A 27,372-nucleotide genomic window follows, 5' to 3' on the forward strand; every position below is an offset into this window, starting at 1 on the left:
TAAACTTTCAGAGTTTGACTTAATGGAATCTAACAGCTAAATGACAGAATCAAATCCCAAATTAAACTCTTGATTTCTAGTGATTTAGAAGATATAACTAGGATCCCTTATAAAAATTACATACTCAGTGCATGAAACAGATAATATTATCCAACAGCCAGGTAATTAGATGCTTCACTTTAGTGTAAGTTTTAATAATTAAAAGGTCCAGAATGCAGCATGAGATCAAACATAATAACTAAATCATCAATCTAGCAACCATAAGCCTGTCTCAATGCCACTACATTCAAAGATACAAATAAATGTAACAACAATACTTTGCTTATAATAAAAATTTACAAGTCTACTGAAAAAAAGGATAATCATGGTTAAAGAAGCAAGGTAAGACAGAAGGAAACATAAACAAGAAAGACCGTATTAAATTACCATATATTTGTCAACACAGGCCTAAGGCAAGTACAGTCAGTTCTCACAAATACTGACCCTTGTTAGTCCCAACTGTTCTGTCTTCTGTTTCTTTCTTGGTCGATTTGTGGACTCCTCCATTTCATCTTCTTCATCTGTAGGGACTGTGTCATAGAGAATCAGATTTGACATTTTAAAAACAGTATTAATCGTGAACTGTCTGAAAGAATTCTTTACATTTCCAGATACAGTTTTTCCATGTTATCACAACTAGTTAGGGAATGAATATTCCTCATCATTTTGGTTAACAGAAAGTTATATATAAAATATTACCTAGATTATCAATCTTCAAAAATAAAAAATAAAACATAAACTACATTAGAAAACTCAAATCTAGGCCGGGCGCGGTGGCTCACGCTTATAATCCCAGCACTTTGGGAGGCTGAGGCGGGCGGATCACGAGGTCAGGAGATCGAGACCACAGTGAAACCCCGTCTCTACTAAAAATACAAAAAATTAGCTGGGAATGGTGGTGCGCGCCTGTAGTCGCAGCTACTTGGAGAGGCTGAGGCAGGAGAATGGCGTGAACCTGGGAGGCGGAGCTTGCAGTGAGCCGAGACTGCGCCACTGCACTCCAGCCTGGACAACAGAGCAAGACTCCATCTCAAAAAAAAAAAAGAAAACTAAAATCTTAAGTAGTTTAAAATCTTGCTATCTTTAAGGTCATCATTATAAATATTTATCATTTTATCATAGCTATGAAAAATTGCTTACTGTTAGTTGTAGGAGTGTTATGACATTACATTTACATTATGGAGGGAAGGATAAAGTAAACACATGATAAACGCACATACATTTCAGCCATGTTTATTCTCTTAATTTCATTTTTCTACCAAAAGTATTTCTGGTTTTTTTGTTTTTAAAATCTTTGTTATACATCACTTGGTTAGGCAGCAAGCCCAGATTGAAAACTACATAAAATATGCAGCATTAAATATGTAATATATGTTACATTATATGTTACAGTAACATGCATATTATGTTACATTAAATAGGTAACATAAAATATGTAAAACATTAAAATGTTTTGTGGCTTTTATGAATATTAATATTTCTCAAACTAGATTATAAACCTCTTAAAGTTAATAGCTAATCATATACAATCTCATTTACTCAGCCCTATCAAAAAATAAAAAATTCTACTAAAGAATTTTCTAAACTAAACCACTTTTTGCCACCAAATTATTTGCTTTCATCATTTTTGTAAAATCTAAAATGGATTATATATTTCCCACCATCTTACACATAATTATTCAAAACTGGTTAAGCTTTTCTTGATCCCCCTCAAGTCTTTGTGAAATGCATTTGGGGTATTATACTGTGTATGTAACACAGCAATTACCTAAAAAGTAACAGAGGTATTCTGATGTTTACCTATGCAATAAATAGTTGTAGCTACTAGGTCTTAAAATGTAAGTATCTATGGGTGTGTGTTTTTTCCTCTTTTCTTCTCATCAGTGTCTTCTTACTACTATGAAAGCACCTTCCTCTAAAAGTCCTTCCTCCTCCTTCCTCAATTTGTTCCTTTTAATCTATGCTTTCAGAGTAAAAATATTAATATTGGTAAAACTGCATTGAAAAATTTTTTTAAGTAAACCAGCTTAGCTAAGAAATTAACAGTAAAATGACTCAAAAGTCATTCTTACATTACTTAAGTCAAAATGGCTCAGAAAGTATTTTTATTTACTTCCAAGTTTCCTGAATAAGAGAACTTTGAGAATCAAGGTATTTATGTCCTATTGCACCAAACATGTTTTTGACACTTGCAATTCAGTGACACTATCCAGTAAGTAAGGGGGTGGTGGGGTAGGAAAAAAAATCTTGAAACACAAAGAAATATATGAATTTGTTGCCATACTGGTCTCTTTTTATGGCAAAATATGGGTTAAAAAGTCCCCTTTCACTAAACTGATTTTTTTTTTTTTTTTTTTTGAGACAGGTTCTCACTCCATCACCCTGGCTGAAGTGCAGTGGCATGACATCATAGCTCACTGAAACCTCAAACTCCTAGGCTCAAACAATCCCCTTACCTCAGCCTCCCAAGGAGCTAGGACTACAGGTGCATACCACCACACCTGGCTAATTTTAATTTTCTACTTTTAGTAGAGACAGGGTCTCACTATGTGGCCTAGCCTGCTCTTGAACTCGTGGCCTCAAGTGATCTTTCTACCCTGGCTTCCCAAAGTGCTGAGATTATAGGCGTGAGGCACCATACGGCCTCCGAATTTAAATTTTTGAAACAACATTATTAAGTCAAGGTAAAATAAATATTTAATTTACCTGTAGACCAGATCTTTAGCATCTTATCCCAGGAGCCACTGCAAAACTAAACAGATGTATATGAAGGGAAAAGACATATGTAATATGATTCATATTATTTGCCTACACCAGTAGGTCTCTTCCTCATTCAGGACCTTTTCAAAGAACTTGTGTTCCAGAGGGCTGAAATTAGCTTTTTTCCAGGGGCAGATAGGACAGAACATAAAATCTGGGAAATCTTGAAGGCCAGGCTTATTGCCATATCTTTTGAAGAAAGCCAATCTGAAGTGAGAGAGAATAAAGTCAACTTGAGAGACAAGACAGCGAGAGGGTGTGTGGACCACACTCAAGCCTCTATTCCACTGGTTCTTGAGGCCCAAATGCACCATTCCCCTTCTTGTGATGTGGTTGTTCAATCTTTCCTTGGATCTCACAATCCATTTACTTTTAAGGCTAAATAAGTTCAAGTTGAGTTTCTATCTCTCCTTAACCAAAAAGAAGGGGTACAGTTAATCCACTAAAGTTTGGACTAAACAACATATAAAACTTTTCGGCTCAATATGAAAAATCATAAATCTTCACCTTTGAATACAAACATCCTGTTACCCTAACTGTCAAAGAAATACTCTTAAGTCCAGAATACTTCAGTGTGGCTTAGGAAACTTTCAAATTGTAAGTGGATTTATAACCCTCCATATTAATAAATCAATATGGTATTGCCCTCAGGTTTGTTACCTTTTCACTAACTTTCAACATTTTGTCATGATAAAGAGTAGATTGGTACTATAGTAAAACTCTATTAGCACTAACTTTAGTGTATGCTAACGCTCAGACGATCAACTAGGCATTTTCAGTTGATGACAGCACTTAAGAGTAGCTGATATAGGCGGGCGCGGTGACTCAAGCCTGTAATCCCAGCACTTTGGGAGGCCGAGGCGGGCAGATCACGAGGTCAGGAGATCAAGACCATCCTGGCTAACACAGTGAAACCCCGTCTCTACTAAAAATACAAAAAATTAGCCAGGCGTGTTGGCGGGCACCTGTAGTCCCAGCTATTCGGGAGGCTGAGGCAGGAGAATGGCGTGAACACGGGAAGCAGAGCTTGCAGTGAGCCGAGATCGCGCCACTGCACTCCACCCTGGGGGACAGAGCAAGACTCCGTCTCAAAAAAAAAAAAAAAATAGTAGCTGATATAGATTGGAAATATGTCAATTACTATGAGGTAAGAAGGTTATATAAATGAATGGCTTGTTTACTTCATTTCTTCTTTTTTTTTTTTTTTTTTTGAGACTGAGTTTCACTCTTGTTGGGCCCAGGCTGGAGTGCAATGGTGCAATCTCAGTCACTGCAACCTCTGCCTCCCGGGTTCAAGTGATTCTCCGACCTCAGCCTCCCGAGTAGCTGGGATTACAGGCATGCGCCACCACGCCCGGCTTATTTTTTATTTTTATTTTTAGTAGAGACAGGGTTTCTCCATGTTGGCCAGGCTGGTCTCAAACTCCTGACCTCAGGTGATCCGCCCGCCTTGGCCTCCCAAAGTGCTGGGATTACAGGCGTGAGCCACTGCGCCTGGCCCATACCTTTCTTAAAATTTCTGGAGTTTATATAAGGTTCTAAACCAGGGATACTTAAACTGAGCAAGTGACTATCTCCTATTGCATGAGTATTTACTCTTGCTTTGAAATCCTATCTTTTGTCACCGATTGTTAGGAAACTAGGCCAACACAATGAATATATGCAGAAAAAAATGTTTAGCAACAAGTTCAAATTCTAATTTAACACAGTACTCATTACATTCTAGCTACTTACTTTAGTTCCTGAGCCATCAACAGCTATAGAATCTACACTTCCAGCATGACCTCTACAGCAGTGTAGGGCTTTCACTTTGTTTCTCTCTACATTCCACTCCCATAAGAGAATAGTCTGATCCATAGAGGCACTCAATAATAAGCAGGACAAACTATCTGGAGAAAGGAGAACACAGGAATAAGAAACAAATCAGTATACCACTTAGAATACATCATGTTCTGAAACTGAAGAACTAAATTTTTTTGTTGTTATTGAAAAAGATGTCAAAACGATAACTCATATGGCCAGGTTTAAAAGGTTGATGTGGTATAAAGAAAAGATTCTTCAAAAATAGATGATGATGGCTGGGTGTGGTGGCTCACGCCTGTAATACTGACACTTTGGGAGGCCAAGACAGGCGGATCGCTTGAGGTAGGAGTTTGAGACCAGCCTGGCCAACACGGCAAAACCCTGTCTCTACTAAAAATATAAAAATTAGCCGGGTGTGGTGGCAGGCGCCTGTAATTGCAGCCACTCGGGAGGCTGAGGCAGGAGAATCACTTGAACTCAGGAGGCAGAAGTTGCAGTGAGTTGAGATGGAGCCACTGCAGTCTAGCCTGGGCAACAGAGTGAGACTGCCTCAAAAAACAAACAAACAGGCCAGGTGCGGTGGCTCACGCCTGTAATCACAACACTTTGGGAGGCCGAGGCGGGTGGATCACCACCTCAGGTGGTTCGAGACCAGCCTGGCCAACATGGTGAAACCCAGTCTCTACTACAAATACAAAAATCAGCCAGGCGCGGTGGTAGGTGCCTGTAGTCCCAGCTATTTGAGAGGCTGAGGCAGGAGAATCGCTTGAACCTGGGAAGTGGAGGTTGCAGTGAGCCGAGATTGTGCCACTGCACGCTAGCCTGGGTGACACAGCGAGACTCCATCTCAAAAACAAAACAAAACAAAACAAAACAAACAAACAAACAAAAACAAACAGAAGAAACTAGAAGATGAATGTAATACATTTAATATTAAGTTGAAAATGTATATTATCTGATGTAATTTTAATAAAGATTCACTTCTAACAATTTATGAATTTTTTATGTAATCTTCTTGAACACTATATTTTTTGAAAGACCTCGTAATAACGGAGGTATGAGATACTTCCCACCCACTCCCCATTCTTCCCCAGCACCAAAAATGGCTTATCTCCAAATCCCTATTTAGGATTCCTCTAAGTGTAGGCAAAATGTCCTAACCTTTTTTCACCCAGGCCACATCTTTTACAACATCCGTATGTCCCACAATTGTCATTATTGACTTTCCTTCCAAGGACCAGATCCGAGAAGTCTTATCATAAGAACCAGTCAAGATCCTATGAGAAAAAAAAAATCTTATGAAACATAAAAAGCAGTTTTTCCAAACCCTGAAAATGAATTTTGTTTCTTTGGTAATGACAAAGTAACTTTGAGAATTATACTTTTAAACTCTTCTTTGATATGAAGATTGAGATTTCAAAATATACTAGATCAGATCACTTGAAGTTTCTCAACCTCCTAAAAATAATACCTGGCATGGCTGGGCGCGGTGGCTCACGCCTGTAATCCCAGCACTTTGGGAGGCTGAGGCAGGCGGATCATGAGGTCAGGAGATCTAGACCATCCTGGCTAACACGGTGAAACCCCGTCCCTACTAAAAATGCAAAAAATTAGCCAGGCGTGGTGGCGGGTGCCTGTAGTCTCAACTACTCGGGAGGCTGGGGCAGGAGAATGGCGTGAACCTGGGAGGTGGAGCTTGCAGTGAGCAGAGATTGCACCACTGCACTCCAGCCTGGGCAACAGAGCAAGACTCTGTCTCAAAAAAAAAAAATAATAATAATAATAATACCTGGCAAATCCTAGATTTCCTTTTTTTTTGAGACGGAATCTAGTTCTGTCACCCAGGCTAGAGGGCAGTGGCACAATTCTGGCTCACTGCCACCTCCACCTCCTAGGTTCAAGTGATTCTACTGCCTCAGCCTCCTGAGTAGCTGGGATTACAGGCACCCACCACCATGCCTGGCTAATTTTTTTTTGTATTTTTAGTAGAGATAGGGTTTCACTGTGTTGGCCAGGCTGGTCTCGAACTCCTGACTTCGTGATCCATCCACCTCGGCCTCCGAAAGTGCTGGGATTACAAGCGTGAGCCACCATGCCTGGCTGATTTCATTTTTATATTGTTGTAAATAATACAACTCTTACAAAAGCTAAGCAAATTACTTGTAGGCCCTAATACAGATTGAGCATCCCTAATATGAAAATAAGTCCAAAATTCTCCAAAATCCAAAACTTTCTGAGCGCCAACATGACACCACAGGTAGAAAATTTCACACCTGACTTCATAATGACAGGCTATAGTCAAAACACAATCAAAATTTTGATTCAGGCACAAAATCATTAAAAACATTGTATAAAATTGGCTGGGTATGGTGGCTCACGCCTGTAATCCCAGCACTTTAGGAGGCCGCAGTGGGTGATTCACGAGGTCAGGAGATCGAGACCATCCTGGCTAACATAGTGAAACCCCGTCTCTACTAAAAACACAAAAACAAAATTAGCGAGGCGTCGTGGCAGGCGCCTATAGTCCCAGCTACTCGGGAGGCTGAGGCGGGAGAATGGCCTGAACCTGGGAGGTGGAGCTTGCAGTGAGCTGAGATTGCGCCACTGCACTCCAGCCTGGGCAACAGAGCAAGACTCCGTTTCAAAAAAATAATATATATGTGTGTGTATATATATATATATATTTATATATTTATATGTATTATATGATTATATATAATATATATATACACATAGTATATGTAAAATATATATATACATAGTAAAAAATTACTTTTGGGCTAGGTGTATAAGCTGTATATGAAATATAATTTCATGTTTAGACTTCGATCATGTCCCTAAAATATTTCACTATGTATATGTTAATATTCCAAACCCCCCCCCAAAAAAAAACCTAAATCCAAAATACTTCTGGTACCAAACATTTCCAGATAAGGAATACCCAACCTGTAGTACTTTTTTTTCTTTTTTTGAGATGGAGTCTTGCTCTGTTGCCCAGGCTGGAAGGCAGTGGTGTGATCTCAGCTCACTGCAACCTCTGCCTCCTGGGTTCAAGAGATTCTCCTGCCTCAGCCTCCCGAGTAACTGGGACTATGGGCACAGACTGCCATACCCGGCTAATTTTTTATATTTTTAGTAGAGACAGGTTTTAATATGTTGGCCAGGCTGGTCTCAAACTTCTGATCTCAAGTGACCCACCTGCCTTAGGCTCTCAAAGTGCTGTGATTACAGGCATGAGCCATGCGCCTGGCTGTCGACCTGAAGTACTTTGTACTTAACCAGTGAAAACCATTTAAACTAAAAGTAAAACTAGAAGAAATATAACTTTATGTAATAACTCCAAGAAGGCATTCTTTGAAAGAAGTAAGCTCCTACTATAATCTACTCTTGAGGTGTTTTCCTACAAGCAAGGCCAGTGACGATTTGCCCTGAGATACCTGTACCTTCTTTCCTGAGTCCAGTCTGCTCTTTCTAGCCCTAAAATAGTATGCTATGCATCTTTATGGTATTAGGCTAGGAGATCTATGGCTATAAAAGTTACTTTTTTCCTCTATGAAACAAACTATATCCTTGGTCTTAAAAGCAACATAATCGAACCAAATAAATTAAATGCTCTAAGATACATCACTTATTCAGAAGACAAATACTGCTGGGTGTAGAGAAATCCCACCTATTCAGGAGGCTGAGGCAGGAGGACTGCTTGAGCCCAGGAGTTTGCAACCAGCCTGGGCAACAGAGGGAGACCCCGTTAAAAAAAAAAAAAAAAAAAAGACAACAATAATTGTAACTACTACACCTTGAACAGAACAGAAAAGAGTACCTTTTAATAAATACCTGTTTTTTTTGTTGTTGTTGTTGAGACAGAGTCTCGTTCTGTCACCCAGGCTGGAGTGCAGTGGGGCTATCTCAGCTCACTGCAAGCTCCACCTCCCAGGTTCACGCCATTCTCCTGCCTCAGCCTCCCGAGTAGCGGGGACTACAGGCTCCCACCACCACGCCTGGCTAATTTTTTGTATTTTTTTAATAGAGATGGGGTTTCACCGTGTTAGCCAGGATGGTCTCTATCTCGCGACCTCGTAATCCACCCTCCTCGGCCTCCCAAAGTGCTGGGATTACAGGCATGAGCCACCGCACCTGGCCACCTGTTTCTTCTTGAAGACACTGAATGAAAAGATCTTTCTGTTTGGCATGGCCACTGATACAGAGATCACAAAATTAATTTACAAATAACATTAAGTCACAGAAAAATATGTACATATGGATTTAAAAAGACTGAAGGAGATAAAAAAAAAAAAGAGAGAAGGGCATTAATCTGGCAATACCATTCCTCTGCCCCTTTAATTGAACTGATCCAGTCATCATGGAACATGCATTGCTCTGGCTGGGGTGCAGTATACTTCTCCACGTATTCTATTTCCACAACTTCTTCCTAGTCACGAGAAACCAGCAACAAGTCAGGTGGTATAGTTTTAAAATACTACATTATGAAGATAACCCCCAATTTAATATATCTCGTTTATATCCTTCATATTAGTCCCCTTTATAACTCAGGAAATTTGGAGCCATTCAAAAAGTCAAGAACTTTATTTGACCTAACAGTAAGCTAACAGTGATATTAGGAAATAATAGCTTGGTATGGTGGCTCACACCTGTAGTCCCAGCTATTAACCTTAGGAAAGCTGGGGCAGGAGGACTGCTTCAGCCTAGGAGTTCAAGTCCAGCCCAGGCAACAAAGCAAGACCCTGTCTCCTAATAAAAATTTTAAAAAGAAGAAATATTAATGGCCTTGTAAAACTTTTGCTGAAAATGGGGGGGAAAGGAATATAAGAAAGCCTTAGGCCAGGCGCAGTGGCTCACACCCATAACCCCAGCACTTTGGGAGGCCGAGGCGGGCGGATCACCTGAGGTCAGGAGTTCAAGATGTGCCTGGCCCACATGGTGAAACTCTGTCTCTACTGAAAATACAAAAATTAGCCAGGCGTGGTGGCAGATGCCTGTAATCCCACTACTTCGGAGGCTGAGGCTCAAGAATCACTTGCACCCAGGAGGCAGAGGTTTCAGTGAGCCAAGAGTGTGCCATTGCACTTCAGCCTGGGCAACAGATGGAGACTCTGTCTCAGAAAAAAAAAAAAAAAAGAAGATATAAGAAAACATTAAAATTAAGAAAAAAAGCACATTGTTTAATGGGTACAGGTCTTCTGTTTAGGATAAGGAAACAATTCTGGAAAATGGTGATGGTTGCATAATATTGCAAATGCACTTAATGCCACTGAATTGTATACTTAAAAATGGTTAAAATTCTATATTTTATGTTTTGTATATTTTACCACAATTTTTAAAATCACAAAACAAATAACAATTATAAGTTATATTTTTAATCATAAAAGCAATATAAGGAAACTTTGAAAATAAAAGGGAAAAATAACAATAACTTAACCCATAGTTTTTATATTTGCCCAGTTATTTTGTGCACCAATATTTGTACACACATATTTGCTATTCTTTCTTGCCAGTTCTTCCACAAATATGAAGAATGTGTTCATTTATTTCTTGAATAAAACACTCTCACAAAAAAAGAGGGCTTCAAAATTGAATATACACACACACTATATATATTCAATACACACATAAAATATACACACAATACATAACACACACAATATATATATCCAATATATTAAAGGAATCTTTGCTACTAAAGATAGATTCAGTGTGATTCTAAAAGGAGTTTAACTACAATAGCCGACAATGCCTCAAGTGAAATACAGAAGGTAAGTATTTGAACTTACTGATGAGATGTTCTCCAGTTCCATGTGTTTGTCCAAGGGCATTCGCAGAAACTGGCCCTTAATAAGGAAATCAAACTCCACATGTTTGTGGAACTCTGAGGAAAATACATAACAAAATTATCACTCTTAATGTCTAAAGTAATATTGGCAGAGATACATGAGAACGCCCCAAACAAACAGGTACCTATTATCCCAGTGTGGCCTCTGAGTTTCTCTGTGATTTTTAAGATCAGAAATACTTTGTTCTGTTAGTATAATGTCTTTTTACTGTTGTTGGTATAATTATTTTGGTTTAGAAAACTTTTATTATTTTAAACATACACAAAAGTAGAAATAACAATGAATCTCATCACTACTGCCCATTTTGACATCCACCAACTAATGGAACATCATCTATATTCCACCCTCCATTAACCGGCTGGTTTATTTTAAAGCAAATCTCAGAAATTATATCATTTCATCTGTAAATACTTTAGTATGTATCTCTAAAATATAAGGACTTAAAAAATTTGTCACAATATTTTAAAATTTAACAATCACTCCTTCTAATATCAAACAGTCAATGTTCTTTTACAGTGAGCTTTCAAAAATCAGCATCCATAATCCATACATTATATTTGATTAATGTTTCTTTTAATCTTTAACAGTTCCTCCTCCTTTTTCTCCTTGCCATGTATTTGTTGATCAAAGTGGGTTATCTGTTTTGTAACATTCTGGGTTTTGTTGACTCCATCTTCAAGGTGTCCTTTAACATGTTTCTTTATCACACAAATATCCTATAAACTAGTCAGAGGTAAATGGTAAATGCCTGGTTAGATTTCAGGGTTTTTTTTTTTTTTTTTTGACAAGAATATTCACAGGCAGTATTGTCTATTTCCTATTACATCCCATCAGGATGCAAATAGGATCTGGTTGTGTCTCTTTTTAAGATATTAAGACCCATCTTAGCGCTTGGATTATATCAGTCTGATTCTATCCACCATAATTCTCCTTGTCAGTCTTTTACCTAATTATCGGGATTAACAGCTATTGAGAACCACTACTGTACTTATATTCATTATTTCTTTCAGAGTTGCAATATGGTAACAGTCTATACAGAAGGAATAATGTTCAGTCTATATGTTTAGAAAAATGTTACCCAACTATTTGGGTAACATACTGGAATTGCAAAGCTTCTCTTACAGGAATAATTCTTTCCTCAACAAAATACTTGCAAACCAAATTCAACAACACATTAAAAAGATCATCATGACCAAGTAGGATTTATGCCAGGGATGCAAGAATAGTTCAACATACACAAATCAATGTAATACACTGTGATGGTTTACACTGAGTGTCAACTTGATTGGATTGAAGGATGCAAAGTATTGTTCCTAGGTGTGTCTGTGACGGTGATGCCAAAGGAGATGAACATTTAAGTCAGTGGAATGGAAGAGGCAGACCTACCCTCTATCTGGGTAGGTACCATCTAATCAGCTGCCAGCATGGCTAGGATAAAAGGAGGCAGAGGAATGTGGAAGGACCAGACTGGATCAGTCTTCAGGCCTTTATCTTACTCCTGTGCTGGATGCTTCCTGCCCTCAAACATTGGACTCCAAGTTCTACAGCTTTTGGATTCTTGAACCAGTGGTTTGCCAGGGACTCTCGGGTCTTCGGCCACAGACTGAAGGCTGTACTGCCGGCTTCCCTACCTTTGAGGTTTTGGGACTTGGACTGGCTTCCTTGCTCCTCAGCTTGCAGACAGCCTATCGTGGGACTTCACCTTGTGATTGTGTGAGTCAATACTCCTTAATAAACTCCCTCTCTGCTGGGCAAAGTGGCTCACATCTGTAATCCCAGTACTTTGGGAGGCCAAGAGTTCAAGAACAGCCTGACCAGCATGGTGAAACCCTGTCTCTACTAAAAATACAAAAATTAGCCAGCTGGGTTTGGTGGCACGTGCCTGTAATCCCAGCTACTCAGGAGGCTGAAGCAGGAGAACTCCTTGAACCCGGGAGGTGGAGGTTGCAGTGAGCCGAGATCGTGCCACTGCACTGCAGCCTGGGCGACAGAACAAGACTCCGTCTCAAAAAAAACAAAAAACCTCCCTTTCAAATATACATCTATTCTATTAGTCCTGTCCCTCTAAAGAACCCTAATACATATATCGTATCAACAGAATGGACAAAAAGCATATGATCATTTCAATTGATGCTGAAAAAGCATTTGATAAAATTCAACATCCTTTCATGATAAAAGCCCTCAAAAAACTGAGTATAGAAAAACATACTTCAACGTAATAAAAGTCATATACAATAGACCCCCATACTAAATGGGGAAAAAACTGAAAGCCTTTCCTCTAACATCTGGAACATGATAAGGATGCCCACTTTTACCACTGTTATTCAACACAGCGATGGAAGTCCTAGCTAGAGCAATCAGATGGAAGAAGGAAGGAAGGAAGGAAGGAAGGGAGGGAGGGAGGGAGGAAGGCATCCAAATTGGAGAGGAAGAAGTCACATTATCCTTGTTTGCAGATGATTTGATCTTATATTTGGTAAAATCAATGATATAATGTTATATTTGTTATAATCTTTATTTTACCAAAAACCAATTAGGACTGATAAATTCAGTAAAGTTGGATGATACAAAAATCAGTAGCGTTTCTATATGCTAACAGCAAACAATTAGAAAAAGAAATCAAGAAAGTATTTCTACTTACAGTAGCCACAAATAAAATACCTAGGAATTAACCAAAGAAGTGAAAGATCTCTATAACAAAAACTATAAAACAATGATGAAAGACATTGAAGAGGGCTGGGTGCAGTGGCTCACGCCTGTAATCCCAGAACTTTGAGAGGCTGAGACAGGTGGATCACCTGAGGTCAGGAGTTCTCGACCAGCCTGGCCAACATGATGAAACCAAGGCTCTAGGAAAAATACAAAAATTAGCTGGGCGTGGTGGCAGGCACCTGTAATCCCAGCTACTCAGGAGGCTGAGGCAGTAGAATCGCTTGAAACTGGGAGGTGGAGGTTGCGATGAGCTGAGGTTACGCGATTGCATTCCAATCTGGGCAACAAGAGTGAAACTCTGTCTCAAAAAAAAGAAAAGAAAAAGAAAAAAAGAAATTGAAAAGGACACAAAAAAAAGGAAAGATATTCCAGGATCATGGATTGGAAGAATTTAATATTGTTAAAATGCTCATAGTACCCAAAGCAACCTACAGATTCAATGCAATCCTTATCAAAATACCAATGACATTCTTCACAGAAAAAAAAAAAATCCTAAAATTTACATGCAACCACAAAAGACCCAGAATAGCCAAAGCTATCTTAAGCAAAAAGAACAAACCTGGAGGAATCACATTACCTGACTTCAAATTATACTACAGAGCTATAGTAACCAAAACAGTGTGGTACTAGCATAAAAACAGACACATACACCAATGGAACAGAATAGAGAAGCCAAAACAAATCCATACATCTACAGTGAAGTCAAACCTACACTGGGGAACAGACAGTCTCTTCAATAATGGTGCTGGAAAAACTGGGTATCCATATGCACAAAAAAATGAAACTAGACCCCTATCTCTTGCCACATACAAAAGTCAAAACAAAAGGGATTAAAGACTTAAATATTTCTAAGACCTCAAACTACGAAACTAATACAAGAAAATATTGGGGAAACTCCCCAGGGCAGTGGTCTGGGCAAAAATTTCTTCATTAATACCACACAAGCACAGGCAATCAAAGCAGAAAGACAAATGCGATCCCATCAGGTTAAAAAGCACAGCAAAGGAAACAATTAACAAAGTGAAGAGACAATGCACAGAATGGGAGTAATTATTTGCCAACTACACATCTGACAAGGGACTAATAACCAGAATATATAAGGAGCTCAAAAAGCTCTGTAGGTAAAAATTTAATAATCTGATTAAAAATTGAGCAAAAGGTTTGAACATACATTTCTCAAAAGAAAACATTCAAATGGCAAACAGGCAAATGAAAGGGTGCTCACCATCATTGATCATCAGTGAAATACAAATCAAACTACAATCAGGTATCATTTCACCCCAGATAAAATGGCTTTTTTTTTCCCACCCCCACAAGACGGAGTCCTGCTCTGTCACCCAGGTTGGAGTGCAGTGGCGCGAGCTCGGCTCACTACAACCTCCGACTCCCGAGTTCAAGCAATTCTCCTGCCTCAGCCTCCTGAGTAGCTGGGTTTACAGGCACCTGCCACCATGCCTGGCTAATTTTTTGTATTTTTAGTAGAAATAGGGTTTACTATTTTGCCCAGGCTGGTCTCGAATTCTTGACTTCGTGATCCACCCACCTTGGCCTCCCAAAGTGCTGGGATTATAGGCGTGAGCCACCATGCCAGGCCAAAATGGCTTTTATCTAAAAGTCAGGCAATAACAAATACTGATGAGGATATGGAGAAAAGGGACCCCTCATAAACCTTGGTGAGGATGTCAATTAGTACAACCACTATGGAGAACAGTTTGGAGATTCCTCAAAAAACTAAAAATAGAGCTACCAGCAATAGCACTGCTAGGTATATGATCCAGCAATAGCACTGCTGGGTATATACTTAAAAGTAAAGAAATAAGGAAATCAGTACTTCTACATAATGGAGTACTATTCAGCCATAAAAAAGAACGAGATCCTGTCATTTGCAACAACATGGGTAGAATTGGAGGTCACTATGTTCAGTGAAATAAGCCAGGCACAGAAAACAAACTTTGCATATTCTCACTTATTTGTGGGAGCTAAAAATTAAAACAATTGGACTCATGGAGATACAGAGTAGAAGGAGAGTTACCAGATGCTGAGAAGGGTAGCGGAGGAAGTGAGAGGCAAGTGGAAATGGATGGTTAATGGGTACAAAAGAATTGAAAGAATAAATAAGATCTTGTATTTGATAGCACAACTGGGTGACTATAGTCAATAATTTAATTACACATTTAAAAACAACAAAGAGTATAATTGGATTGTTTGTAATGCAAAGGATAAATGCTTGAGGTGATGGATACCTCATTTACTCTGATGTGATTATTACACCTTATATGCCTATATCAAAATATCTAATGTACCCCATAGATACACCTACCATGTACCTACAAAAATTAAAAAGAATATTTCTTATTCTAGTTCAAAGACTTTTTCAACAAATAGACTATATAACAGTTTTGAAATTTATAAAGGTAACTATGCATCAGAATCTCTATATATCCATGATGAAAACAAAAACAAGGATCAATAGGAAATGCTATGTAAATATCCTTGAATATTGAATACTGAACTGTAACTTGCTAGCAATAAAAAGATTGCAGACCCTGTCCCCTCCTCCCCCATCCCAAGCCAATAAAGTTGCTCAAAAACATCATCCCAAATTTCACAAAAAAATTATGTGATTATTTGAAGACGAAGATGGGGAAAATACTACACATTAGTTTATAACTCTTACCTCCCCATTCCTCCAACTAGGATAGAGTCAGAAGAACTCTGCAGCATTGGAAACATCTGCATAAAAATACACTTGCCTCTGGCTGGGCATGGTGGCTCACACATGTAATCCCAGCACTTTGGGAGGCCCAGGAGGGTGGATCACCTGAGGTCAGGAGTTCGAGACTAGCCTCACCAAATGGTGAAACCCCGTTTCTACTAAAAATACAAAAAATTAGCCAGGCATGGTAGCGGGCACCTGTAATCCCAGCTACTCTGGAGGCTGAGGTAGGAGAATCACTTAATGTTTCATGTTTAAATTTTCTCTATTTTATGTAATGTTTCTTTACTTTTTAAAAAATATTTTATTATAGAAAATTTCATACACATGGAAAAGTTCAGAAATATCAATCAAAACAACAATGAGATACAGAAAATAATATAAGGAGCCTCTTACACCTATCACCAAACTTCAACAATTTTGTTTTTTGAGACTCCCTCTATCACCTAGGCTGGAGTGCAATGGTGCGATCTTGGCTCACTGCAGCCTCCGCCTCCCGGGTTTTCAAGCAATTCTCCTGCCTCGGCCTCCTTAGCAGCTGAGATTACAGGCATGTGCCACCACGCCCGGCTGATTTTTGTATTTTTAGTAGAGACGGGGTTTCACCATGTTGGTCAGGCTGGTCTCAAACTGCTGACCTCGTGACCCACCAGGCTCGGCCTCCCAAAGTGCTGGGATTACAAACTTCAACAATTATTAACTCATGGCCAATCTTATTTCATTGATATTTTTACATACATTGTTCATATTAATTTAATGGGCAAATAACATATTAGTACAATAGTATATATTTAATATTTGTATCTTTTAAATGTTTTATATTCTTGCATGTTTTGTTATACCCTTTTTTATGAATTCTGGACACAAAAAATAAAATACTGGTATTCATACTGGCATTTTGATATTACACTAAACACTCAAATACTGATATTGTCATTTTGCTTTGTGCTTCACTAGTAAGTGGGGCCTAAGCACTAAAACGCTTGTTTTATGCCTACATAACTCAGCCCTCAGTAAAACAATCAGTATCTTGATTACCTCTATATTACAACTATACCAAAATCTTTATTCCTTAACTACAACCACCATATTTCCACATTGCCTTAAAAACAGGTTAAACAGAAATTTTTTTCTGAAACTTTTCTCTCAAAGCAGTATTTACAGTATCATCCAGTAGAAGAACCTGTACTTCATAACATACAAATTTTACCACTACAAAATTCATACAGTATCATAAGGCCAAAAAAGGAACTAAAAACTTAATGCATTTTAGAATAATTAGGGGCATTGTGCCCTCTCCTAAGCATATATACCCACCATTTTTGTCCTTTAGTAGTTTATTGATGATGTTACTAAGGTCAGCAATTTCAGAGGCAGCGGGGATCGAGAAGGGAACATCATCTACGGCATATCTATAAAAAGGAAATGATATGTCAAGATCAAGTCTACAGATATTTGAACAAATATGCTTTTACGAATTCAACATACATTTATTGGGTAAATAAACGCCAGACATTTTGCTACATGTTGTAAACAAAAATGAATTAAAACATGGTCTCTGTTCTAAGATGAGGTTGAAGTCTGGTAATCAAATAGAATGACATTACATAAGAACAATGCCATTAGGTGACATGTAAAAAGAGAACAAAGACACCATAGGTCATTTTAACCACAGAAAAGGAAGGCAGGGGAGCAGGGCCAGAAACGATCCACAAAAAAGATGACTGTTAAGCTACATTTAGAAAAGTGATTAGCCAGGCGTGGTGGCATGTGCCTGTAGTCCCAGGTACTTGGGAGGCTGAGGTGGGAGGACTGCCTGAGCCCAGGAGGTCGAGGCTGCAGTGAGCTGAGATTACACCAGTGCACTGCACTCCAGCCTAGGTGACACAGCGAGACCCTGTCTCAAAAGAGAAGTGAGTTTTTGCCAGGTGAGGGAAGGGTAGGCTGGAAGAAGCAGTATGCATGAAAGCAGGGAGAACATCAAAACAATAGCTAGGAGTTGTTAAACTGCCCAACCTGCCACTTCCAGAAAATCTGACTTTGCTCTAAAGTGACCAAAGGCTAAAGAGATACACATGGAGTGCTTTATATATCATGTGAAATCATTTTTACTTCTTTTTTGTGGGTAATGAAGAACTATCACAGCAGTGCAAATTAGAAATATCATCAGATTTTATTTAGTTAGATCTTTCTGGCTGCACAATGGGCACTGAAACAGAGGAACACATGACAGGAGGCAGATTAGGAGACTCTTCTAAGAGAGACTGTGAGAAAATATTTGCAAATCATGTATCTGATAAGGAACTTGTATCTAGACTATATTAAGAACACTTATAACTCAATAATAAAAAGACAACACAAACTTTAAAATGGCCCAATAGGGACATGAAAATGCTCATCATTAGTCATCTGGGAAATGCTAATCAAACACAATGAAATATAATTTCACATCCACTAGGGTGCTATAAGTAAAAAGACAGCTAATAACAAGTGTCAGTGAAAATATGGAGCAATTGGAACCCTGATTATTGCTGGCAGTAACGTAAAATGGTGCAGTTGCTTTGGAAAAGAGTCTGGCAGTTCCTCAAAAACTCAAACATGGAATTACATCTGACCCAAAAACTCCACTTCTAAGTATATATGCAAGAGAAATGAAAACATACATCCACACAAAAACTTGTACATGAGTGTTCACATAACAACTATTCATAGTAGCTAAAAGGTATAAACAACCTAAATGCCCACCAGCTGATGAATGGAAAAATATGGTACATCCATTCAATGGCCTATTATTTGGCCATACAAAGGAATGAAGTGCTAATATATACTATGACATAATGAAACCATTTTCTAAAAATCATAGTAAGTGAAAGAAGCCAGTCACAAAAGATCACATTATATAATTCCATTTATTCAAAATGTCCAGAAGAGATAAAGTTACAGAGATAGAAAGTAGATCAGTGGTTGCCTAGGGCTGGGGGTATTATTTAATAAACAGCTCAAGGATGATGAAAAATGTTCTAAAATTGGCTGTGGTGATGGTTGCACAACTTTGCAGATATGGTGCTGATGATCCTCAAACCACACTTTCAGCAATAAGGCTATAGCTATATATTTATGTATATAATTCACATATATGTATATTCTTGTGTGTGTGTGTGTGTGTGTGTGTGACAATTATATTAGCCCCTCTGCCTCCATTTTACTGACCAAAATATTAAGCAAAAAGAAAAAGCAAGATTTTTATTTATTTATTTATTTATTTGAGATAGAGTCTCACTATGTTCCCCAGGCTGGAGTGCAGTTGCATTGATCCTGGCTCACTGCAACCTCTGCCTCTCAGGCTCAAGCGATCCTCCCACCTCAGCCTCCCAAGTAGCTGGGACCACAGGTGGGCACCACCATGCTGGCAAATTTTTTGTATTTTTGGTAGAGACAGGGTTTCATCATGTTGCTTAGTCTGGTCTCTAACTCCTGAGATAAGCGATTTGCATTCCTCAGCCTCCCAAACTGCTGGGATTACAGACATGAGCCACAGCACTCGGCAAAGAATTTTAATTTCTACTTTTTTTTTTACCTTTTGGAGGGCCTAAATTCAAACACACACATATGACATGTATCCATTCATTTCAGGGGTTAAAACACAGTGGCCTATTATCTCTTACAACTTCATGTGAATCAATAATTATCTCAAGGCTGGACGCAGTGGGTCATGCCTGTAATTCCAGGACGTTGGGAGACCGAGGTGGGCGGATCACTTGAGGCCAGGAGTTCGAGACCAGCATGGCCACCAAGGCAAATTCCTGTCTCTACTAAAAATACAAAAATTAGCCAGGATTGGTGGCACATGCCTGTAATTCCAGCTACTCTGGAGGCTGAGGCGGGAAGATTGTTTGAGCCCAGGAGACAGAGATTGCAGTGAGCCAAGATCCCACCACTGCAGTCCAGCCTGGGCAACAGAGTGAGACTCTGTCTCCAAAAAAACCAAAACAAACAAACAAACAAAAGCCCCACATATTTCAAAAAATTTTATTTTAAGAAAAACAAAAAAACCTACTTTCAATTAAAAAACACAGTGGTTATGTTAATGCATCACCACATTCCTAGAGAAGTATTAAGGCTATGTATGTAAGTATGTATACTCAGGTGCATTGATAATACGATTTATGTATACTTTCAGCAACAACACAAGGGGAGAGAAGATGATTTACTAGCTCTCCTCATAAAGCTACAAACAAAACCACAGGTATAACTCAGGTGGGAGTTTCCTAGTTTATGGCTAACTTTAGCTTATTAACACAACAAATATTTATTATTATTTTCACTGAAAAATTTGACATTTTTTGTTGACTCAGCTAATCCAAGAAGCTTAATATATAGTCCCTGCCCTCAAGAGACTTCCAATATAGTTGGAAGAGACCAGGCAAACACAAAGAAAACTAACAATGCAATATATACCACAAGGCAGCATATAATTAGTTTTCGAATGAGTGCTAACCTTGAGACCACTGGTTAAAATGTTTATATATCTATATAGATATATATAAATGGTAAATATGTTTTTCCATTTTCAAAAACTGTTTTTTTCCATTTTCAAAAACATGTTTTCAAAAACTGTGAACCACCACTAGCAGACACCCTATAACAAGGCCCACTGTTCATTGTTAAATTACACATATAAAATGTTTCATTCAGAAAGCAAACCTGAAGCCCTTCAGCCTCCTTCACAATCACAATTCAAATTATATAGAACCTACGAAACTGGTTAGAAAGGAGGTAATCTCAGAAAAAAGGGTGGGGGTGACAATAGAAACAACCAGGGATCCACAAGGTCATACCAAAGGGGTGGTCGGAAAGGAACCTGGGGAAGGGAGCGAACGGTGGAACACTTACTTCTTGTTATCAGTGTAGAAGCGTGTTTGGAGCTGAGCCATGGCGAGGAGTACACACGACTTGCCCACGGAAACGTACGGGTTAGCAGACCCACAACACGGAGCTCCTGCCTTTCAGGACTACAAAGAGGCAGCTCAAAATTAGACTGCACAAGTAAGCGAGGAGCTGCAGTCTAAGCCTGGACTCTGCTTTCTGTCCCCCGGTCTCCTCCGCAGAAAGCACGCGGTTGCCTCTCTACAGACTCCCAGACCACAAACATCGACTACCTACTCCTAGATTTAGGAGTCATCGATTAGAAAAGCATAGTCTTAAAGGTAGCATGTCCCTTTAATCATTGTTAGAATTCTTCCCATACGTGTGGGCCCGTAATCGATTAGGAAAAAGATCCCCCTAAAATCCGCTTTATTAATAAAATTTTTTTTCAAGAGGCTGTCCTGAGCCTGGATAGTTCAAACACAGCTCCTAGTTACTACAAGTCTCAGAAAGCATCGCTTCTCAAACGCTGTGACCACCGGGAATTGTAGTCTTTTTTTGCCACGCAAAAATCTTAATGCAAATATCTTATTTGCATTAAATCCTTTAGACTCCAGCCAGATATCAAATTTCCTCTGTCTTCAGCTTTGCTTGACTAACGCCTTGCCAGTTTTTTTTTCTCATACATATTACCAACCACACTCTCACTCGGCAGAGGTTTTTCCTAAGTCTCGCTTCTAACTGCGGGTTTTACAGAGGCGAGAGGCGGAAATACGAAAAAAAGAACGGATGAAAGAGGAAACGGTCGACGGTGGCCGATAGTGGTCCTACTCTCGTGGGACTGCGCTGCGCGCTCCCGGTGGGGCGCGCCTGCGCATTATGCTGGTCTCCATGGCGGGGCCTCGGAGCCAAGACGAGGTTGAGTAGACTCGTTTTGAATTTTCTCCCCTCTGCTCCGGCGGACTTCCCATGCCGCCTTGTGGGGCTGTCGGCGGCGGCAGGACTGGGGGAGTCAGAAGTCTGGCAGCGCTGTCTGCGCGGACCTACCGGACGCTACCTCCCAACCCCCCTTTCTTCCTCCTGCCTCCTCCTCCTCCCGTCACCTCCTGACCCACTGGAGCTCCGAGCAACTGCCGGCCCCCGCCCCCAGCCGCAGCCGGTCACTGGCGGCGCCCTCCGCGCCAAGCTTGGGGGCCTTTTCGGGGTCCTACATGGCAGGCCTTCCGACCCCCGGCCCGAGACGGGGCTCGCAGGCCCCAGAGGGGCAGGCTGGAGAAGGAGGAGGTTAGGTGTCTTGAGGAGGGTTGTTGAGCCCAAGGACGCGCCATCGCTGCGGAGAAGGAGCCGGACCCCTTGGGCGGAGCGCCCAATGTGTGGTCCCTCACGCCGTCCCGCACCTTGCTTTTTAGGGTTTTTTTTTTCCGCTTTCTGAGCCCTTTTATACCTTACGTTTAGAAGGGGAAAGTCATCCTCCCACACCTTCTCCCCGACTTTTTGCCCTTTTTGTCTTGAAGTTACCCAAAGGCCTGTATATTGTTCTCAATGTTCTCAAGAATTACTCTAATATAGTTGTTTTTCTGAGGGAGAATGGATGGAGATAACTATCCTGATCCCAATGTCAGTTTTTAAGGCATTCGCTTCAAGAGACAAGCAGTTTAGAATCAGGCAGAACTGGATTGCACAATTTATGGGCAGAGCGGTATGTGTGCAGGTGAAGACAACTAAAGCTTTCCTTTTTTACCTTGTTTAAAGATGTCCTACTGTAAGGTAGACGCCTAATATTTAAATGAACGCCTAATATTTAAATAGAGAATGAGATGAGATTTAAACAATTGGAAGAAAAAATAATTTTTATTAGAGAGCAATGACAATAAAAGTAGGACTCTTTTCAGTTTACTTACCTTGGTAGCTCGGAATCCGGGCCCTGGAACCAGAATTCCTGGGTTCAGATCCTGCCTTTGCTACTTGATTAACCTTCTTGTGCCACACTTTTATCAACTGTAAGAATTAACTGCGGCATCGGAAGCACTCAGTATATGTTAATTATGATCAAATAGTTACCAATTCCAGTTTAACTAGAAACTTTGCCAGTGTGAACAGATAAGGGAGAATAGCCACATTGAGTGGAGGAATAAAATTAGAAAACCTCTGTTCTGAAGTCCCAGGAGATCACTTATTAGGCTTGGGCTTGCTAATGGAAGTGGTGGTCGTTTAACCATGTGGTTATTGTAGTGGTGAGGATTTACACATTAAGTAAGTCATGGGCACCTGAAGCTTGAAACACTTTCTTAATGAAATCTTGCCATTGAATCTGTACTTGATAATATGTCATTGGTTAAAATATATTTATAAAATGTATAATTGATCAGCAGGTTAATACATTTTTATCATTAATTTGAAATTTATCAAAATGAGAATATACAGTACCTGACAGAGTCAATAGAGTTTGATCTTAATTTGAATTGAAAATTATGATCAGGAAAATAAATAACCTGAACATATGCTTAATAATATAAGACTTTCAGTTTGCAAAACAGAAATCCTGACTTGACTAAAGTACACTTTTCTTTTGACGGAGACCTTTAGTTAAGGAAAGATTAGTTTTAGCATTCAACATAACTAAATACCCAGCATTATGTTTTACGGTTTTTTTCAACAATGATTTATGTGTCATGTTTGGTGTTGCCTCCAAGCAGTACCTAGGATAGCTGATGCTTTTACTTTGAGTCTTTTTCTTTAGTTGGAACATTAATTGCAAGCTTTTGGTTGGTAATCATTTTTTATGGGATGTATTTACTATATGGTCCTCATGGAGACACATTGTTATCTGGAGAACCACAGTTTGGAAAATACATTTCTCTTTATTATAAAGTTTCTTGTTTTATATATATAATGCCACAGTGTGATAGGATACAAAGTCTATGCATTAGGGCTTTGGAGTCCTAATTATTTTTTGTGTTTTTCTTTTTTTCCAATTTGAGTATGAATCCGAACCTAATGCACTCTGTGATCTTAAGCAAGTTTCTTGACGGTTCCAGTTTTCTTATCTACAAACAGAAACAAAAAGATCTACCTCAGAGTCATTGTAAGGATTAAATAAATTTGTAAAGCTCTCAAAGAGCAGCCTAATCCCAGCATTTTGGGAGGCCGAGGCGGGCGGATCACCTGAGGTCAGGAGTTCGAGACCAGCCTGGCCAACATGGTGAAACCCGGTCTCTGCTAAAAATACGAAAATTAGCCAGGCATGGTGGCGGGTGCCTATAATCCGAGCTACTCAGGAGGCTGAGGCAGGAGAATTGCTTGAACCTGGGAGGTGGAGTTTGCAGTGAGCCAAGATCTCGTGACTTCACTCCAGCCTGGGCGAAAAGAGTGAAACTCCATCTCAAAAAAAAAAAAAAAAAATCAAAGAGCAAAGAGGTAAAAAGTTTGTTTGTGCAGAGTAAAAAATGGCTAGAAATGGATTACAGGGAAGCTTATAGGGAGAACAAACCACAAATAAAATTGACATTGTGAACACCAGCCTTAGATTTTTTTTCCCTGAAAATTAAAAAGTGCTTTTTTTATTTTTATTTTTTTTGAGTTGGAGGGTTTTTTGTCGTTGTTGTTGTTGTTTGTTGTTGTTTTGTTTTTGGTTTTTCGTTTTTTTTCAGAGTCTCCCTCTGTCACCAGGCTGGAGTGCAGTGGCGCTATCTCAGCTCACTGCAACTTCTACCTCCCAGGTTGAAGCGATTCTCCTGCCTCAGCTTCCCGAGTAGCTAGGACTACAGGTGCCTGCCACCATCCCTGGCTAATTTTTTTGTATTTTAGTAGAGACAGGGTTTCACCATGTTGGCTGGGATGGTCTCGATCCCCTGACCTTGTGATCTTCCCACCTCGGCCTTCCAAAGTGCTGGGATTACAGGCGTGAGCCACTGTACCGGCTGAGATGGAGTCTTGCTCTGTTGCCCAGGCTGGAATGCGGTGGCATGATCTCATCTTACTGCAACCTCTGCCTTCCAGGTTCAAGTGATCCGTGCTTCAGCCTCCCCAGTAGCTGCAATTACAGGCTCCTGCCACCACTCCCAGCTGATTTTTGTATTTTGTTTTGTTTTCTTTTTGAAATGGAGTCTGGCTGTGTCACCAGGCTGGAGTGCAGTGGTGCAATCTTGGCTCACTGCAACCTCCAACTCCCTGGTTCAAGTGATTCTCCTGCCTCAGCCTCCCGAGTAGCTGGGATTGCAGGCACACGCCACCACGCCTGGCTAATTTTTGTATTTTTAGTAGACACAGGGTTTTATCATGTTGGCCAGGATGGTCTCGATCTCCTGACCTTGTGATCTGTCTGCTTGGCCTCCCAAAGTGCTGGGATTACAGGCATGAGCCACTGCACCTGGCCTGTTTTTTGTTTTTTTTTTTAAGTAGAGGCGGGGTTTCACTATGTTGGCCAGGCTGGCCTCCCAACTCCTGACCTCAAGATCCACCCACTTTAGCCTCCCAAAGCACTGGGATTACAGGCATGAGCCACTGCATCCAGCAGAAAATTTAAAAATTAATATAGGTTATTGTTTATATATATTTGCATACATTTAAAAGTTCGATGTTTAACATAACTTTAAAAACTGATTCTTAAAAAATAAATTATCCTATTAAAATATTTGTGAATTAGTCTTGATTTCATTTTTGACACCACTGATTCATACTAATTTTGTACATATTATAAAAGGAATGTTACGTCATTTATCTACCTCTAAAAGATGTGGTAAGTTTTATTTTCTAAAGTACTTTTGAGCAATATTTTATTCATTTATTTATTTTTGAGACAGAGTCTCGCTCTGTCACCAGGCTGTAGTGCCATGGCGCAGTCTTGGCTCCCTGCAACCTGTGCCTCCCAGGTTCAAGCGATTCTCCTACCTCAACCTCCTGAGTAGCTAGGACTACAGGTGCGCACCACCACACCTAGCTAATTTTTTTGTATTTTTAGTAGAGATGGGGTTTCACCATGTTGGCCAGGATGGTCTCAATCTCTTAACTTCGTGATCTGCCCATCTTGGCCTCCCAAAGTGCTGAGATTACAGGTGTGAGCCACCAGCATCCCGCTGAGCAATATTTTTTAATGTAGTTAATAAGATCTGGTGCTGATAATGAATAGATTTAAAGATCTTTTACATCTTAGGACATTAACCAAGGTATCTGGAATTTAAAGAAACTCAACTTCAAGCTGCTTTCTCTTTAATTATCCTATTTGGGGATTTATTCTCAGATTATTGGTTGTAACAATATTTTAATACACAGAAGTCTGTGAAGGATACTCAACAACATGATTGGATGTTAAGACCATTTTTTTTAATATTACACATAAGAAATTACCTCCAAAATTTTGAACTGATAGAATTGCTGTTGAATAAGATCATAACAGCAATGGCCCAAGTATTGTCCTTGAAAGAGACATGGCAACAACCTGAATCGTCTCTACCCCTCGGCCATACATTCACTGTATAAAAACAATAAAAAGCCCTTTCTTCCCAAAATAAATACGCTGAGCTACTAATTTTACAGATGCTTTCCAATCTTTACTTTTGATATAAGATAAAATCCACTTTTTAAATGTGATAACAAAACATTCTAGAAAGCAATTTGCTGGCAAAATATAATGCTTTAGTGTGTTTTCTGAAATCCAATCATTAACTGTTTAGGCTCCATATTTAATATTTTCTTTTTTCTTTCTGCCCTCTTTATCTAATTGTAATACGCTTGCTTAAGAAATAAGCCTGTCAATTCTAGGGTTTGGGAGGTAGGGCATGGGGAGAAGAGCTTTTATTTTCAAGCTTCTTGTGGCTCCATAAGATGCCCTAATAGTAAGTATTTTCATTGATGAAAAATGTAATTTGCTAGAGATCTTTGTTTTAGTGATAATTATAAAATGTGAGAATTTAAATATTCCAAATACCTGATTTTAGACAAGGAAACAGGCACAGAGAGATTGTCACTTGTCCCAAGATACATGCAGTTACCTGTAAAGTCAGTCCTTGTCTTTAGTTCTCTTAAATGAGTTAATTGATGGTTTTACCACACCAGGCTGATAATGGTTATTTTAAAATAAAACCTGCATAACAAAATGTAATAATTATCTTTATGTGTAGGAAAATAAAATATACATTAAATATCTTCTCATTACAGAGAAAATGCTGCTGTGAAGACCCAATTAAAGCTTTCACATAAATGAAGCTACAGCTATCATGATTTAGTGCCCCCAAAAGGAAGAACTTCAGTGGACAAGAAAGGACATTTCTGGGGGTAGTAGAATGCTTGAGGCCTGGAATTTAAACCTGAGCCACTATCTGAAGGTAATTTTTTTTAACTAATTGAAAGAAACAACTTTATTTTAAAAAGTTAACTATTGTCTATTACATGTTTAAAAAGTCAAATTACCCTTTGTATATAGGTGCTTTGTTCTATTTATGTTCATCAGTTGGAAAAACCATTTTATACTTAGTTATTTAATATTAATAACTGTGTTCTTCTTTTTTTTTGAGACAGAGTCTCGCTCTGTCACCCAGGCTGGAGTGCAGTGGCGCGATCTCAGCTCACTGCAAGCTCCACCTCCCGGGTTCACGCCATTCTCCTGCCTCAGCCTCTCTGAGTAGCTGG

General features: G+C 39.4%; 2 protein-coding genes across 25 annotated transcripts in view; one reads left to right on the top strand and one right to left on the bottom strand.

Annotated features, from left to right (window-relative positions):
- WDR12 (WD repeat domain 12) overlaps nt 1–21,490 on the bottom strand; it is a 33,010-nt gene extending 11,520 nt beyond the window's left edge. The window contains exons 1-8 of the mRNA XM_055290328.2: nt 20,773–21,490; nt 17,197–17,291; nt 10,392–10,486; nt 8,925–9,031; nt 5,764–5,879; nt 4,534–4,688; nt 2,746–2,791; nt 484–569 (exon numbers count right to left, since the gene is read on the bottom strand). Of these exons, the coding sequence (XP_055146303.1) occupies nt 484–569; nt 2,746–2,791; nt 4,534–4,688; nt 5,764–5,879; nt 8,925–9,031; nt 10,392–10,486; nt 17,197–17,291; nt 20,773–20,813 (741 nt within the window). The 5' untranslated portion in view covers nt 20,814–21,490. The remainder of the gene's footprint in view (nt 1–483; nt 570–2,745; nt 2,792–4,533; nt 4,689–5,763; nt 5,880–8,924; nt 9,032–10,391; nt 10,487–17,196; nt 17,292–20,772) is intronic.
- Nucleotides 21,491–21,504: 14 nt separating this feature from the next.
- The window catches only part of CARF (calcium responsive transcription factor), a 77,623-nt gene continuing 71,755 nt past the window's right edge, over nt 21,505–27,372 (top strand). For 18 of the 24 annotated variants that reach the window (XR_010122199.1, XR_010122198.1, XR_010122202.1 and 15 more), the window contains exons 1-2: nt 22,235–22,456; nt 26,902–27,068. Coding sequence is in view for 3 of the 24 variants with exons in the window: in XM_063644904.1 (XP_063500974.1) it covers nt 27,027–27,068 (42 nt within the window). In the remaining 21 variants the exon portion in view is untranslated. Of the gene's footprint in view, nt 21,664–21,893; nt 22,457–26,901; nt 27,069–27,372 lie in introns of those variants that run through there. The other 6 variants (XM_055290257.2, XR_010122206.1, XM_055290260.2 and 3 more) reach the window with 6 other exon arrangements.

The sequence above is a fragment of the Symphalangus syndactylus genome, chromosome 8, assembly GCF_028878055.3.
Source record: "Symphalangus syndactylus isolate Jambi chromosome 8, NHGRI_mSymSyn1-v2.1_pri, whole genome shotgun sequence".
NCBI classification, from domain to species: domain Eukaryota; kingdom Metazoa; phylum Chordata; class Mammalia; order Primates; family Hylobatidae; genus Symphalangus; species Symphalangus syndactylus.